The following is a 14,653-nucleotide window of genomic DNA, read 5'->3' as shown; positions in this document are numbered from 1 at the left end:
GATCGTATTTTTTTTAAATAGACAAAAAAAAATTACTGATTTTTAAAATTCATGTATTTTTTTCATTTAATTACCTTTTTTTCGAATTAGATCGAAAAAAAATAATTACAGAAAAATTTTCCATGCACTCATAAAAAAATTTTAATAAAAAAATTACTGAAAAGTACGAGAAAATTACCCAAGAAAATTTAGGGGAAAAAAAGTAAAACAGAAATAATACCAAAAAATCACAGCCAAATATAAGACAAAAATTTTAAAGAAAATATTTAAACTTTAAATTTAGAAGAAATTTGTCTTTAATGGAAATTTAAAATTTATTCATCTAGAAATAAAAGTCAAATGGAAAATTGTGATATATAATCGGGACAATTTTCGTGATTTTTCTCATCTTAAATTTTTTTGCTTTTCAAATACTTTTTCTAAAAGAATGATCTTAATATGAGTTCCTTCTTTTTTTTCCATGCCCACTTTAACAAAGAACACATTGTATAGTTCCTTTTTTTTCCCCTCCAATTTCCATTGAATTTGTGAAGCTTCGTGAAGAAAACATTTTAAAGACAGTACTCCTTATTGAAATGGCATTAAAGTAAATTTCCACAAAACACAAAGAAAGAGAGAGAGAGAGAGAGAGTTTCAAGTGCGCAGCACATTCCACTTTCTTATACGCCTTGTATCGAATCATCGTTTCGCAAAAGCAGGTTGTGCAATTTAACCGGAACGTATCCTTAATTTCTTTCTTCCTAAGATCTTATTGAGGAGAAAAAGTAGAGGAAGAAGAAAGAATTCAACAACCTTTGCTTTTCTCGGGATGCGAAAACCTGCACTCGAATGAAAATCAACAAAAGCCTGTTTGAAAGAAAACTTTGCTTGATATTCATGAGATGTTAATACTAGATACAAAATAACTTGGCATTTCATTTACTTTTGCGAGGGAATCGTGAAGATCTTTAACGAGAACCATTAAGAATTCTCGTTTCGTTTTGAAATAAGAGGAAGAAAGTGAAGAAGAATAAGTAAATCTTGAGAAGAGTAAAATATGAAAATATTTGAAAAAAATCGATTTCTCATATTTTACAAAAGAGATGAATTAACTTTTCATGAGAGAAAGAGACAGAGAGAGAGAGAGAGAGAGAGAGAGAGAGAGCAACAAAATAATTACAGAAACTGTAAAATAGAGTTCCTATTTTAAAGAGAAAAGTTTCAACTCAATATTCTTTGTCTATCAATTTGTCCCGCTCAAGAGCATCTTTTCACTTATTTTAGTTACTTCAAAAGCCAAACTTTAATTACAGGAAATATTTCATAAAAGGTAAATTCATTAGCTCTTCAATTTTAAGCAATTATCTCAAGTATAAAATAATTACTGTTCATATATAACTTCTTCGTTAAACAATGTAATGAGTTTCGAATCGTTTGTAATTAACGAATTTTAGATTTGTTTTCTTTTTCTTCATTATTTTTTATTTCTTTGAATCAAATACTAGAACCAAAATAACGAAAAAAGAAGCTGTTTGATTGAAATAATCTTTTTCTACTAATAGGAAAATTTCAAAAAATTTCTAGTCTGACTGAAACAGATTTTACTACTACTGAAATATGTTCACATATTTTGAGAGTAATTTTCTTTTTTTACTGATTCCAAAATTGCGAGAAATAAATTTTTCACTTCTGTCTGATTGAAACTGACTTGTACTACTGAAAACGATTTATGAATTTTTGTCTACTGAGACTTTAAATACAAATTGTTTAAATAAAAATTGGTTTTGTCAAAAATATATTTTGTCTGTTTGTAACTGGCTTTTACTACTGAAATAAAAAATTACTTGTCTGGCTAAAACGATCTTTTTCTACTGTAAAATATTCTAATTTTTTATTTTGTATAGTATTTACTACTGCTAAAAAGTTTTTTTTAAATATCTCTTTACCTATCTAAAACTGGCTATTACTACTGAAATAAAAAAATTTTGTCTGACTAAAATGGACTTATACTACTGTAAAAAATATTTTATGAAATTATTTTTTTTACCAATAATATAATTTTCTGAAATATTTTTCGGCTGCCTGTAACTGACTCTTATGTCTAAAAAGAAAAACTATTTGTCTGACTAAAACGTTCTTGTACTACTGTAAAATTAATACTACTTTTGTATTTTCTGAATATTAATTTATATATAAAAAATTTTCCAAATTGAATTTTAAAGTTCAGATAAGAAGTTTTAAAGGCTTTATGTTTCATCTCTTGTTCTTTATATATTGTTTTTTCTTTTGTAAATATAATTAATTTTCTGAGACTGCATTGTCGCTGATATGGTTCTTCCTCTCTATTGAAAAGAAAAATAACAATTCAAAAGAGACAAAATTTCTAACTACTTTGTAACTTGTTTACAAGAAATTGTAATGTTTACTTTTCATTAAAGTTGAAAATTTTCCTTGCGACAGTTTTATACAATAATAATAATTGTTTTCTAACTTTTGTCTGGGAAAGAAAATCAGAATTATCAGAATTTTCATAATTAAATTTAACAGTTTTCTTTTTTGAAAAAATACGCTTCTACGAATAAAACTGATTTAATGAAACTTATTTAATATTTGTAACATATTAGATAAATGAGAAATCGAAGAGTCGTAAAATCAAAATTTTTTTTTCCAGAGAATGGAATTATTTTATTATACTCAATGACCCTATACTATTCGAGGTGAAATGTCAAATGCTCGGATTCTTGAAATCGGAATGCAAAATATGGAATGCTAAAGTGCTTATCCGTTGAGTGATGTGAGAATACCTCATAAAAGCGTTTCGAAATTCTGAAATATATGTCAAAAGCATTCACCACTTTTTTTTGTATAGTGCTAACTTCATGGTATAAGAATAAATTAATAATATTTATCTGTACTTTCAGTTTATTATTTTTCCACTTGGAAATATCGAGTTTATTTGTCAGATGTAAAAATTTTCTCATTCTATAAATTATTTTTTTTTTCATCAAGATCCTACATTTTTTTTCCTACTACAAAGATATCAATAAACCATTTTAATAACACAAGAAAAAACTTATCTATATAGGCTATAAAAAAAAAAAGTTTTTTTTCTTCCCAAAAGTGTGTCACGTGAATAGTTTAAACTTGAATAACATTTTTTTTTTCTCCCTAGAAACTTGTATAAAGCTTTTTTAAATTTTATTCAGTACCATGAAATGTGTTATCACTAGCTTCTTGTTTAAGTAGTAATTACAAGAAGTAATAAACTTTTTTTTTTCTTGCACGACACTCATTGTCGACTAAAAGACAAAAACCGGGACAATGAAATTTTCTCTCGAAACTAGATAAAAGGAGTGCGGTAATTATTCTTTCATTAGCCTTAAATTTTTATACACATCTTTATGTGTTTCTTTATAGTAATTTTGAGAGAAAAAAACCGAAGTTAAAAATAAAAAAAGAAACAAAATTCAATTAATAAAGTTGAAAAATAAAGCAATATAAAATGAAATGCGGTAACTTAAATTAACTGGGGAAAAAAGAATCTTTTGTATTACATGAAATGGGATGGTAATTTATTTTTTGTTTTAAAATTAATTAAAACTTTTTTTTTTACGATTAAATTTAATGAAATTTTAAAAACCTTTAGGAGAAAAAAAAAGTGGTTTGAGGGTAACAGTTTTTTTTTAAAATTGTTATACATTTTTAATTTTAATATTTAAACAACACAAACAGCAGTTATTTCTGAACAACCTGGTTGGAAAGATATCTGCGGTAAAAAGGGATGAGCTTTCATGGCGTGATGCCAAAAATATATGTAAAACTGTTTCATTTTAAGATTGCAGACAATATGATTTTCAAATTTAAGGTGATTAAAAGTAAAAGATAGATAAAAGTAACATATTGTAATGAACAAAAAATTTTTGGTAATATTTTTTTTCTAAATTTATTTTATCTATCGTTCCCTTTTTTGGTTTTTTATTTACTGAATTAATATTTGTATTATTTTTACAAGTGAACAAAAAAAATTACAGTTATAATTAACATTTTTATCACTGTGATTTTATAGTAAGAGATTTATTTCTATTATATTAGTATAAGTAGTAAAAGACACTTTAAGTCAGACAAAGCGTAAATAATTACAGAAATTTTAATTTAAGTAGTATACTAATTTTAATCGCACAAATTTCTTAAAATTCCTGTATTTCTGGTTTAAGTAGTAAATAATTTTGGTCGGAAAAATGTTTTAAATTAATGACAATTTTGGTTTAAGTAGTATAAGTCAATTTCAGTCAGACTATGCAAATTTTTGAAAATTATAAACAGTAGTGTCAGTATTGAATCAGACAACGTAATAATTCTTGAAATTTTTGTTTAAGTAGTAAAAACCAGTTTCAGTCAGACAAGTTTATTAAAATTCCTCTAATTTTGTTTTAAGTAGTAAGTACCAGTTTTAGTTGGACAAATTGGTTAAAATTAATGTAATTTTGGTTTAAGTAGTAAAAAAATAGTTTCAGTCAGACTATGGACATTCTACTAATTTTATAAATAGTAGTGTAAGTCAGTATTGAGTCAGACTGCACGTACCTAATTCTTGTAATTTTGGTTTAAGTAGTACAAGTCAATTTCAGTCAGACTGTGCAAATTTTTGAAAATTATAAACAGTAGTGAAAGTCAGTATTGAAGCAGACAACATAATAATTGTTGCAATTTTTGTTTAAGTAGTAAAAACCATTTTTAATCAGACAAATTATTAAAAACTATTGTAATTTTAATATCAGTAGCAAAAAATAGTGGAGAAATTAGGTTAAACCTTTTGTAACTTTTTTCAATAGTAAAAATAGTTGGAAAATATTTATATCCTTAGAATCAGTAGTAGAAGTAATTTACAGTCAGACAAACGAGTTCAAATTCTTGTAATTCTTGTTACAAGTAATAAAACACATTTAGTGAGACAAATTGTAAAAAATTAAAAACTAATTTCTATTTGCAGAGGGAAAAAAATTTATTTTTTCCTTCGCGTTATTTATCTTTGTTATTAAAGGTAAAAAAAAATTGTTCTCGGCTTGCATATTAAAAGCCACAAAATGAAGTAATGGAAATTTGATCGTTTACTCTAGTGTGTGCCAAGCGCGTGAATTCCTATATAAGCGGAGAGTGAGAGAGAGAGAGAGAGAGAGAGAGAGAGAGAGGTTCCAGCTAATTAAATATTTCGCTTCAAGAAGCAAAGCGATCTAGTCATGGTTAAAGCAGAGCATCAGAAATTGTCACACCCTGGCGCGCAGGAATTTCATCTAGCACATAATTAATCTTAGCAATTACGCAACAGACAAGTATAATTCTGTAACGTGTATTCGTTGTTCAGTAAACTTTAAACTCTCACTCTCTCTCTCCCTCTATCTCTCTCTCTCACCCATTTGTGTGAAAGACAAACAAGAAAGGCCCTAAGGACATCAGTTTTCGTCGAACAATGCTTTTGGTTAGATGTTTATAGCCGCGAGGGTCGAAATATACTCTCATTCTCTTCTGTTTATATCGTTACAAACGTAAGTGCGTCTCAACATAAATCAAGTCAACTAATTACCTACATTCATTTATCAGCGCAGATTTCATACTTTTTCATTCGACTTCATGATTTTTAAAATTCATACTGGTTTTCTTTTATTTATTTATTTTTATTTATTCGTTATTTTTAATTTTATTTATATATTTATTTTTGTTATTATTATTTATACAGTGTTTTATGATTCTTGTCAAACTCTAAAATGTATTTATACAAATGTTTTTTTTTCCACTAAAACATAGAAGTTAATATTTGATATGTTAAAAAAAAATTTATTTTTTAATATGAACATGTGGAAACGAATTTTCAATTGGTTTTTTAATGAAATTTTAAATACCTTGAAATATTTACAGTGGAAAAATCAATATATACGGTTAGCTGCACCGAGTAATGAACTTTCTTTGCTAATTAATGAAAAAAAAAATTTCCCTCCTTTCAACTATATATATATGGAATATAGTAACTGAAGTAACAAAAAAAAAAATTTTTTTTGCAATTGTCCTTTCCAGAATATCATTGTTCTTTTATGTTTTCGTAAAATATTAACTATGTCATTTTCCTAGAAAGTCGAATGAACCAGTTAATGGGACTTGTTTTCATCTATAAATAATAAGTACCTACTCTATGCCAACCTCTAATTGCGTCATTTACACGAAATGAAATTGTCAAATTAATTTTATATTCACGACTCCTGTAATTATAGATATATAATGAAAATTGCATTTCTTTTTATATTATTTCATAACGGAATATTTTATTCTTTTAATTTTAAATTAATTATTCAAATAGTAATAAATTCTTCGAATTTTGTAAATAATGCAATATTAAATCAAACTCGTACATAATTCTTGTAATTTTGTTTTAAGTAGTAAAAATCAATTTTAGTCAGACAAGGTGGTTAAAGTTATTCTAAGTAATTTTTAAAATTAAATCAATTATTCAAATAAATTTCATAATATTTTAAATTAATCACTTGGCGGTATTTAAAAATTAAAAATTGTTCTAAATTTTTTATTAATTAAAAAAAGATTAAATGTTTTTAATTTGTTGATAATTAAAAAATACCAAATGTAATAAAGTTATTAATAAGAAAGAGACCAAATATGAAATGCTTTGTCTGACTAAACTGAATATTACTACTGAAAATGAATTTTCAGATTCATCGCTTTTGTTTATTAATTAGAAAAATACTAAATGTATTAAATTTTCTGTTCATTAAAAAAAGATCAAATGTATTAAATTTTTTGTTAATTAAAAAAAAATGAAAAAAATATTGAGTGTGTAATGTGAATTTAATTTGGTATTTAATGAGAAATAATTAATATTAAGGTAAAATGAGCTGTATATAAATAAATGTGAGAGTGTGAACTAATGTTTGAGGAAAAATTTAATAATAACTAGCATTTGCCGTCTGGCTAATCCTGGCGCACACACTATGGGAGTCATTGTGGATATCTGAATATATATGCAAACGATTATGCATGCAAATAAGCGGCAGGAATTATGCCATGAGTATTATAACTGAGAGGAACGTGACCTCATATTAGAAAGAGAGAGAGAGAGAGAGAGAGAGAAAGATATCATGGGACTGAGACAGATTATAACCTGAAGCATCCGGAAAAGTTCACTTTTGCCTTCACAAGTTTTCCTTGCGATGGGAAAAATGTACTTCTAAACTGCTGCATTTTTAGATACAGAAGTATCGTTGATCCTCTCTTGGCACTTTTTCAATATTCAATATATACCCACGTCGCGGGTTACTTCTGTTGGCACTCGCAAACCGCACTTGTCTCTTTCTATACAAGAAATGTATCACTTTATATAACTATTTCTCTCTTTTTTCTCCCTCTCTCTCTCTCTCTCTCTTTTTCTCTTCCCTCTCAGTACTTCTTGATACGCTTTTCATATAATAAAGTGGCGATTCGTGCTCTTTCAATCGCTACTTAAAAGACTTTCTTTCAGAATCTTTACTTTACAGATTTCAGTAGTGAGACAGTGAAAAGCAAAAAAAAAAAAAATAATTCTCATCGGAAATACTTTTTCGTGAATCTATTGGAATATCTCTTGTTATTGTGCGATAAGAACGTCAAACAATAGAAGGAAGAAGAAGAAAAGTTATGAAATGATAAAAGATAGCACAAATAAAAAAAATTTGTCCACAAAATATTTTTGCTAAACATTTTGTTAAAAACAATAAAAGTTGAAAGCCATTTCGTAGCCCTCTATTTTTTTTTTTTTTGCTAGTGTTTACAATTTATATTTTTTTCCCCAAGCACCTTTGAATTATATCCTGAAAATAAACCTGGCAATTTTATTTTATAAAAAATGAAAAAAAAACTGAAATGTAAGAAAAGAAAATAGGAGGCAAAAAAAAGTTAAAATCGTTTTAATATTGATGGTGATCATTGTGTCATGAGTGAAAGAAGAATAACTATATATATGTGAGCGCAAAACGTCTCATTTTCTATAACGACAAAGGATACCAGGATCCTCGTTATTTTCTTCTTTTCTACCATTTCCCGTTCTATAACTTCCACTTTCTAGAGCTTCACGGTTTCTGTTGACTCCCTTTCTCTCTCTCTCTCTCTCTCTCTTTCTCTACCCCCCCAAAGGAGTTGTGTGGATTTAGCACCCAACCCCCAAATCCTGAATCCCGCGTCGACATCGTGGGCGGAATCTCAAATAACCACACAGCAAACCGTAAAAAAACAGATACTAATGGTTTAATAAAGATCCTGCGTGTACGGATAACATTTTTATTTCCCTTTTTTTTAATTTACACCGTATAAAATTAGGGGGAATTTTTTTTTTACTTTCTTTTTAAATGGGAAAAAATTGTTAAAAGTTTTGTCTGACTAAATATTGCCCTTTACTACTGATTTTTTTATTTGGTTGATTGAGAAATGCTTTGTCTGACTATTACTACTGAAAATGAATTTTCAGATTCATCGCTTTTGTCGGACTTTATCTGGGGTTTTCTACTAATAGTTAACGCACAATAATTGTGAATTACTGTCTGACTAAAATTTTCTCTTACTACTGTTTCTAAAAAAAATTTCAAATAGATAAATCCATTGTCTGACTATAGTGGAAATTTACTACTAAAATAGTTTTAATATTTTATTTAATATTTTAAATTATTATTATTTTATTTTATTTAATATTTTTTATTAGAAATATTATCATCATAGTATTAAGAATTTAAAAAACACTTTGTCTGACTAAAACTGTGTTTTACTACTGAAAAGTAATGTACACTATTTTTAAAATTCTTTTTGGCTGACTAAAGTCTACTAATACTTATTACACGAATAGAATATATTAATCCTTCTTTGTACTAAAAACCTATAAATAGTTTTGTCCGACTAAAACCGTCTTCTACTACTAGAAATCATAATAAATAAATACTGTAATTAGATGCCATAAATACTAATAAATAGTACTATTTTGACTTAATTCTTCAGCACTTTAAATAAAAATTGTCTGACTTAAACAGTATTCTACTACTGAAAAAAGGGTATTTAGTTTATAAAATAAAAAAATTCATAAATTCTTTCAATCTGGCGCTAAATAATATTTAATCAAAAATATTGGCAAAAAAAATTGTACGTTCTGTCTGACTAAAATCGGCTTCTACTACTACTAAAACAAAAATCACCTTGCATCTGGAATATCTTTTATTTGAAAACAAGATAATTAAATCAAATGCGAATGTAATTACTGTGAAATTGATTTAGTTCAATCCTTATTAAATTATAGATATACAGCACATACTGGTAAATAATTACCAATAATTAATCAACACGTTCCATATTATTTTCCACAAACTATTAAATTACAGAATAGTAAAAATAAAATACTTTCTATAATAATAAAATTCTATTTTGTCAATACCTTCATTTTCCCAAAAAAACATATCTGTAATATAAATTAATTTTCTTTATCTTTTTTCAATATATTTTTTTCCTCCAAAGAAATCAAATACAAATTTTTTAATATCCACCTTTTTCGAATTTTATATTCCTTCTTTATGTAAACAAAATAATGTACCCTTTTTTAAATAAAATAAATATTCTAAAAAAAAGAGAAAATTTTTAATTTCCACCTGTTTCGAATTTTCCACATAAAGAAAATTTAGAGGAAGACTGTATAGTCTTAAGTGCGCAACGACTAGGGAAACGAATTGGTATTGGTGAATCCACACCCCCTACTCTCTTAAAGCCCTATGGCGGTACTTTCTAGTACAGCTAACTGAGATAATGTCAAGGGAACCCTGTGGCATCGAGTAATCAACTGAGGAGGTTCAAGGAGTGTCCTTTAGTTTTAGGAGTTGAGGGGATTGTCACTAGATGCGGGTTTATCGCTCCTAGAAATTCTCCTATCCTCTTTATTCAACGTCTTGCTGTCAATTTAGTTTGCAAGATCTCGTCTTGGATGCTTAAGTGCAGTTGTAAAACATTTACTACTTCCATTCAACTGAGCAAAAATATCTAACAAGTTACGTTAAAAACAAAAAAAGAGAAGAAATTAAAGAAAACTTTCGTAATAAACTATTTAAGAAACTATGGAGCAAAAAAAAAAAGAGAAAAAATCTTCTTTGAGCTTGCTTTTCATGAAGTTTAAAGAGTCCCGAGAGTAAAAGGAAGCTTACAAATATTTAGTTATAAAGTACAATGGTTATATATAGATGAGTTAAGTCGGTGATCTTAGGCACTATATAAACTTTCAATTATTCATGACATATATATATATATATATATATATATATATATATATATATGAAAGAAAAGGTTTTGAGTGCCTGTCGTTAAGCCTTAAAAGAACAATTGCGCATACTTCCTAATCATTAAACACTAACAAGAAAAGTTCAAAGTTCTGCCCTACCTTAATATTTCAATATATATATATATATACTTTGCGTATCCTTTTAACATACGGCTTTTGTTCAACTTCTCTTGTGATTAATTTTCCTCTTAATTAACTTAATTAATATATTTCCCAACGAACAAAAAATTATTTTTCTCAAAGTTTTTGTTTTTGAAAATATTTTTAGAAAATAATTACATATTATGTGTATAGTTGAAAGTAAAGTTTTAAATAATTTACTCACTCGGTACGAAGTGGACCTGTGTTAAATTGATGAAATGAGAGCTGGACAATTTCTTCCGGTTGACCGACAAATGTATACAGCAGGCAGTCAATATTCGTTGGATATCGTTTTGGAAAATCAGGTGAACTAAAAGTCCCTCCTTGAGGACTATAGGAACTGCTGTACACAACACACGAACATCCTGTAATCAAAATAAAAATTTGTTTTACATAAATAAATATTTCTTTTCCGCTTTAAAATTAAAGCACTCGACTTGACTTCCATTGAAAGAGAAGGCAAAAAAAGAAAAAGAAATAGTTATAAAAAAAACATTAAAAAATAATGTATGAACCTAAATAATATTTACCTAAATAATATTTACCAACAAAAAAAAATTCAATTGTTTTATTAATTATTTTAAAAAGAAAAAAAAATAACGAAAGTCTATATGGTGATAGATAAATTTTTCTCTTTTATTAAATTTTGAAACGTAGCCCATCTGTAATATTTTAACCACTCCATTTATTTTCAACTTCTAAACGTGTCGGATTCGCACCAAGAGAGAGAGAGAGAGCGAGGGCGAAGAGCACTGAATATTTAACTTGATCGATAATTTACTGAACTATCTCTCTGCTTTCTAGTAAAGCGTGCACTCTTCTGTACTATACAGACCAAATGTTGTCCCACACAAACACAGTCACCTCTAGGAATATGATAGCGAAAATGTAATTTCCTGTTTTTCAATTAACTTCGACGATAGGCGAATATTTTCTGTTTGTCGTCTTTTCCTTGAATTTTCCTTTTTTTTTAAATGCAAAACTATTCACACGAAAAAGAAACAAATTAATAATCATTTTGTTTTTATACTTTTTTTAAGATAATTTTTTTTGCAGTCGATTTATTAAATAACAAAACACGATCATTATTTTATTGACAGACTTCATTGCACCTGAAATATCGTCTTTAATTTTTTCTATATTTTAAAAATACGATTTTCTGACAAAATTTTGAATAGTAATTTATTAAAATTAAATTTAACAAATTCATTTTCCACTATTTACTAAAATAAAATTTCTTATTTTCCGCTAAAATTCTAAATATTCGAAGAAGAAATTTTTTTATTGTTTTCTAATAAAGATCTATAAAAAATTTGCAATTTCGTTTTTGAAAAAAATAGCGATTACATATTTAACAAAGACTTTAAAAACCTATGATGGTATAACTTTACTAAAGCCTAATTAATCGCGAGTTAAGCGGAATTACCTTGGGTGGAAAATTCACGTCAGGCTGTAACTGCGAAATTAAAAAGTGCACTTAGAGAATTAAAAATGCTAATGTGAATGTAAGTCAACGTTTTCTAAATTTTTTTTTTTTTACTTTTTTTCAATTTTATTAAAATTCACTATATCAATTACCTTGTAAGGAAAAAATAAACTAAGAGAAACATAAATTATATTGGTAAGTTGGGAAAACAAAAATTTTTTCTCCCGGGGTATTTTTAAACGAAAATTCTAATTAAGAAAATGAATGTAAAAATAACCAATTTTTCCAACCTATTGTAAGTATATTTTATTAATTTGTTATTAACAATAATTTTTAATGTTTATAAAAAAAAATGAGACAAAAAAAATTAATTTAGCGCCTCATGCAATATAAAGAGAAATTATTTTTTGTTGAAATTCTTCACTTCTTTCATTATTTTTGGCCTTCATATTTATTCATGTTGTATTTACGTAAAGCGTCTTATTCAAATTTATGTAAATGCGAATCAAGCATAATCGCCGTTAATAGTTATGATTTTCCAAGTTCATCCTATTGTAATTCAAGAATTTAGTGAGAAGGCCAAAGGAGCAAACTTAACCTAATTAATCGTGAGGAAATTGTTTGAAATGTGAATATACTGTCTGTTCTACAGTCTACTATATAAAACAAATTTTTTTTCTATATAAATAAAAAAAAAATTATTATAAAAAATCTATTTTGGAAAATATATTAAGTCTGACTAAAACGGTATTTTACTACTAATTCACAAATTTTTGTGAAAATTAGAACGAATCTGCTAATTCCAAAATTTCTTTTATTAAATTAAAAGATTTTTTCGGCTGACTAAAAGGGAATTTTACTACTTAGATTTTTTTTAAGTTCACGTACCCATTTTTTTATTTTAAAAATATAATTAGCGAGAAGTATGATTTATACCAACATTTTCTCTATTTGCAGGCAAACGATATAAGCAAAAATAAATTATAAGGAGAAACTTGAGCTTTCTTTCTCTTTCATGTTTATTAAAGAATGCAAGTTAAGAAAACCGCAGTTTTTAATCTATATTTTTTTTGCACTCAACAAAGCTTAGTAAGTGTCTAAGAAAATTAATGCCTGGTTTAATTTATGTATTTTACACATAAAAAAAGGTCCATGACCTTTTGCTACTAGTAGACGGTCAACAATCATTTACACCGTTGAAAACTACAATTCATATATACGTTCAATTTTTTCTCCTTTGACGTTTTACATATTTCATTATTCCATCTCAATATCAAACGAATATTTTCCTATTCATGTATTAAAACTTCTAGTAGAAAAAAATTGTCTCCCATATTTTTTTTTTTTGAAAAAAAAAGATTGTCAAAAGAAAAATAAATATTTTTGTCGTAATTATAATTGATCAAAGAATTTATGCTTTAAAAACTAAGAATTTTTGCGATAAATCGGAATAGCAAACATTTTTAACGATCGGTTTTTTTTTCTAAAGAAATATTTCAGAGGAATTCCCATTATTTGGATATTTCATTCTATCGTGTATTAATTAACCTTTAGGGGTTTTTTTTGTAATTTTTTTCACATAACAAGAATCCCGAATAAGAATTTGGAAAATTTTAAAAGAGAAAAAAAATTCCTCCAGGAGAAAAACAAATTGAGAATTAAAAAAATTTCAATCTGGAAAAAAGAAATAAAAAAAAGAGAAAAGTAATTAGAAATTACTTGTTTTTTTTTCTTCAAGTTTGAAATTGAAAACTTTATTGTTGCTTCATGACACAGGCAATAAAATTGCCTATTGATCTGACGTTGACTGTGTTGTGTGAGAGGAGAGAGAAAGAGAGAGGATCGGATGAAACTTTTTTTTGCTGGGGTAAGTCTTAAAAAATGGATTCGTTAAAGTACGACTACTGCGGCTCAAACTCTCTTTCTCTCTTTTTTAAACTCCATTGGGATTTCTATTTCGCGTCACAGTGCAGAGCAGAGAACGACTCAAAAACCTTGGCAGAAAACAAGAATTTCCAATATTGCAGATAGAGAAACGACGTGTGTGCATCTTGCACTCTCGGCATTTGGCTCTTTTACAGCTCACATCAACAACTTAACAGAAAGGTTGAACCCAAAGGGATTGATAGGTCTCAATACATAAAAAGTCACTTAAAATCTAGTTCTACTTTTTTTTTGTGTGCGTAAATTGAGTTCACTATTTTTGTTAAGCTGTTTTTATTTACCCAGAAAAATGTTTTATTTGAACCAAATATAACATATTTGAATTAAATAAACTTATAATTGTCTCAAGAGCCTACCGTCCTATTTATTTAGCATAAATAAAATTTTTATTTAAAATTATTTATTTGGAACAAATAAATATTTAATTCAGACAAATATATCATTTCACTGGTACAGTAAATTGTGAGATATACATTTTTTATAATTTTTTTTTTTTACTACTAAATTAACAATTTAAAATTCCTTACAGTAAAAAAATACATGCAATTATTATTTATAAAAAAAAATAAATCTCTAACCTTAGTCTCCAATTATTGTTGTATAAAAAATTTCCTACACTCCCGAAACTAAATTTATATAATTAAGAAACCAAATTTAAAGATTAAGCGATCGCGATTTTAGAGAATTTCGAACACTCCCGGAGCAAAAAAAAAATTAACTAAAATAAAAAAAATTTTATTTCGCAATTAAAAAAACTCATTCCCGAAACTATGTTTAATTAAAAAAAGGAAGAAAAAACTTTCTTTGAAAATAAAAAC

At 26.8% G+C, this 14,653-nt stretch overlaps 1 protein-coding gene across 1 annotated transcript in view; it reads right to left on the bottom strand.

Moving 5' to 3' along the window:
* LOC127278297 (suppressor of lurcher protein 1) overlaps positions 1–14,653 on the bottom strand; it is a 291,379-nt gene that overhangs the window by 185,568 nt on the left and 91,158 nt on the right. Inside the window, exon 3 of the mRNA XM_051299947.1 lies at positions 10,650–10,830. Within this exon, the coding sequence (XP_051155904.1) occupies positions 10,650–10,830 (181 nt within the window). The remainder of the gene's footprint in view (positions 1–10,649; positions 10,831–14,653) is intronic.

Source organism: Leptopilina boulardi, unplaced genomic scaffold (assembly GCF_019393585.1).
Source record: "Leptopilina boulardi isolate dan_hultmark-lab unplaced genomic scaffold, ZJU_Lbou_2.1 LbouV2_112, whole genome shotgun sequence".
NCBI lineage: Eukaryota > Metazoa > Arthropoda > Insecta > Hymenoptera > Figitidae > Leptopilina > Leptopilina boulardi.
This window is presented reverse-complemented; position numbering and strand designations above follow the sequence as displayed.